General features: G+C 51.6%; 1 protein-coding gene across 1 annotated transcript; it reads right to left on the bottom strand.

Annotated features, from left to right (window-relative positions):
* Positions 1-1,461: 1,461 nt before the first annotated feature.
* LOC127343080 (uncharacterized) lies at positions 1,462-2,661 on the bottom strand. Its single transcript, XM_051369157.2, has one exon. The coding sequence runs from the start codon at positions 2,581-2,583 to the stop codon at positions 1,831-1,833; it is 753 nt and encodes a 250-aa protein (XP_051225117.1). The 5' UTR covers positions 2,584-2,661; the 3' UTR covers positions 1,462-1,830.
* Positions 2,662-3,031: the final 370 nt, after the last annotated feature.

Raw genomic sequence — 3,031 nt, 5'->3', positions numbered from 1 at the left:
GGGCTGCGCCCTGGCCCGAGGAGGGCGACCCGCGCCCGACCCCCGCGCGCGAGAGGACGACGAAAACCCCGCCGCCTCCGGTCAGGCTTTGCCTGACCGCGCCCCCGGGGAGGGAAGCGGCGGCGGCGCGGTAGGGTTCCCCTCGGCCGCCAGCGGTCAGGCAAATTTGCGTGGCAGCAGCGATTGACCGAGCGTTCAGTCAGATATCATACGCTTTGTTTGTATTGCGACAGATGTCCGAGGGAAGAAAATGCCCATGAAGCAGCCAAGCAAGACCGTTCAGTCAGTACGGTAGCAAGTGTCCAATCCGACCGCCGGCCAGGGTCCGTGCGTGCATGACAGATCGAAAGCAGGGTTTGGCAGAAAGGAGGGTTGAACTTGAGCATCGCAAGAAAACAGGGCGTCGCTTTTCCCGGGCGTTGAGTAGTCACCTGGACTGCAAGGCAACGCTGGTTCGACTTGGTCATGGAAGCGTCCCATATGTACTCGGACTCCGGCACTCCGGCGCCCGCAAACAGGGAACGATTTTGTAATTTCTGAGCAGCAAGAAGTTGACTTTGTAATGACTATGCTAGCTAGGGGAGATCATATTTTTGTGCTTCAAAAACTTACGAAAACAAATCAGGATGTAACCAGTTGTGTATTACACAGACGTGTAAACCATTAAATTGAAATAATGTGTATTTTCAGTTAAGTACATAAAGGACGAAAGTGTGGATCTATGTGTAACATTTATTAGTCTTTAAAAAGAATTCTTTTCATCCCAAAAAAGATGTCGTAGATTAATTTTCAGGACGGAGGAAATATCAAATTTTATCATTTTTATGTTGCCTATAATAATAATAATAATGAATTGTATTGCGGTTTTGCTTGCTTGTACTCCCTCCGTCCCAATTTATGTGGAACATAATTTTTCGTGGAAGTCAAACTTTGTAAACATTAATCAATTATATAACAAAATATACAAGATTTCATCATATGAAATCAATATTATTAGAATCACGGTGAAGTATATTATAATATTATATACAATTTATATCATAGATAATAATAATTTTTGCTATATATAGTCGATCCAATTTTACGAATTTTTTTTTACGAGGCAACTTTACAAAGTTTGACTTTAACTAAAACTTACATGCAACATATTTGGGACGGATGGAGTAAGGATATATCAATGACAAAGTACAGATTTTTTTCAAATAAGAATTCAAAACATATTAATTTGATTTTTTGATGCAGAGATCACTGAAGGGCATGTGCCAAAAAAGAACTTTTTCGCTAAGCTGGCAGAGTACCTACAGGTTGCGATATGGTAATAAGAAATCAAGCCTCCGTCTCTCTACCGAGTAGTGACAAGCTGGGCATTGGCATGTGAAGTGTTATTCGCATGTTCCATCAAGAGACAAATAATGTCGTCGTACATGCAGGAAAACGAGAGAAGCAGCAGTAGATTGTGAATGAACAAGAAAGAGAATGAAGCTATACCTCCGATCCGACAATATACATGATACCCCCTCGAAGAAAAACAATATAAATATATACTCCATATATGTACAGCATAAATTTTTCTGAGCTTGTCCGTGTATTTTAGTGTCCTATACAGTCCTAGCACGCTCACATGTCGTTGGCATTGACTTGCAGCGCTCCGAATCCCCTACAGAATCCAAATATGAAGCCCCACATTTCCCTTGCTTTGACTCCACCACGTCCTCGATTTGACTTGCTGAATCCCAATCACGAAGATGAAGACTGGAAATTTCAGCTCCACTGAATTCAAGCTGGGACCATCACGGTCACGGCGGGGCAGCAGACGCGTCTCCTTGGAAGTCAGATCGCCGGCTGGTACTGGAACTGGCTCCGGCTGAGCCCCTTGGGCGCTGAGAAGATGCCGAAGAGATCCTGGCGGTACGGCAAGAAGGTCCGCCTTGGCGCGCCGGGGGAGGGCTTGGCGCCGCCGTAAAACATCCGGTGGCTGGCGGCGACGGTGCCGACCTCGGTGCCCTTCTTCCGGCCCGGGCTTGCTGCCGGCTTGGCCTTGGGCTGCTCCTCCCTAGCAGGCGACGACGGCGCGGAGAGGAAGCGGCGGAACTTGTCCCTGCCGTCGCTGCTGCTGCGGCCAACGACGAGCTGGCTGACACGGCGCCACCGCGACAGGGACCCCGTGGAGCCGCTCTTCCGCGGCGACCGGGCCGGCGAGGACGCGGCCGACGCGCCGGGCGTCCAGACGCAGTAGGTGTCCGGGGACGCGCCGTCGAGGTCCGCGGCGGCCGAGGAGTAGGATGAGGAGGTGGAGGAGTTGGAGCCGACGGAGGAGTTCCGCGCCTCCTCGAGGAACAGCCTCCTCAGCGGCGTCCGGTCGGCAGGAGCCGGCGGCGCTGCTCGTGCGTCCTCGAAGACGCGGCCGAACACTGGGTAGACTAGCTCGTCGCCGTGAATCGCGGCGCCGCCCGTGGCTGCAGGCTCCCTGTTCCCGAAGGAGAACTCGAACTCGTCGTCGGACTCCTCGCCGGATGGAGGATCCCTGGCTACCGTGGGTTCCTGGCTGTGGTGGCGGTGGCGGTCACCGCGCCGCGCTTCCATTTCTTGGTTGCTTGGTAGCTTGCTTGGGTTGCTTTCTTGGCGGATTTGTAGAGCGAAGGTTTGCTCTAGGTCGTTGGAGATGGCGCACCGGCGCTTATATAGCGGAGCACATGTGGCTGGACGACCTTCGAGAAGGTCTCGCGCGCTTCGGGATTTGGCCCCGTCGTGATCGCGCGAGGTGCACGTCACTGGTGAGGCACGCGGTGCTTCGTTTCCGAGGATCCATATCCTCTGTTTGCTCGGCTTCCGTGTCATTTCTTTCTTCTAGACGTGTTTTAAACTGATTTTTCTGGAAGCTGATTTGGCGGCTGCCTGCAGAACAATATGAGCTTGCTTGTGGAACAAACCACTAGCTATTAATTCGGTCGGTAACGTCGGTTCTGGGGAGGGCCGAACTGACGGCGAACTTGAGCATGACGTGGAATATCGGTTTCGTGGCCAGGAGGTA

This window comes from Lolium perenne, chromosome 3, assembly GCF_019359855.2.
Source record: "Lolium perenne isolate Kyuss_39 chromosome 3, Kyuss_2.0, whole genome shotgun sequence".
In the NCBI taxonomy this organism is placed as follows: Eukaryota; Viridiplantae; Streptophyta; class Magnoliopsida; order Poales; family Poaceae; genus Lolium; species Lolium perenne.
Note: the sequence above shows the minus strand (reverse complement) of the source record. Positions and strands in the feature narration are given on the sequence as shown.

Coding starts and splice junctions, on each gene's coding strand:
- LOC127343080 (XM_051369157.2), bottom strand. CDS start 2,583: ATGGAAGCGCGGCGCGGTGACCGCCACCGCCACCACAGCCAGGAACCC.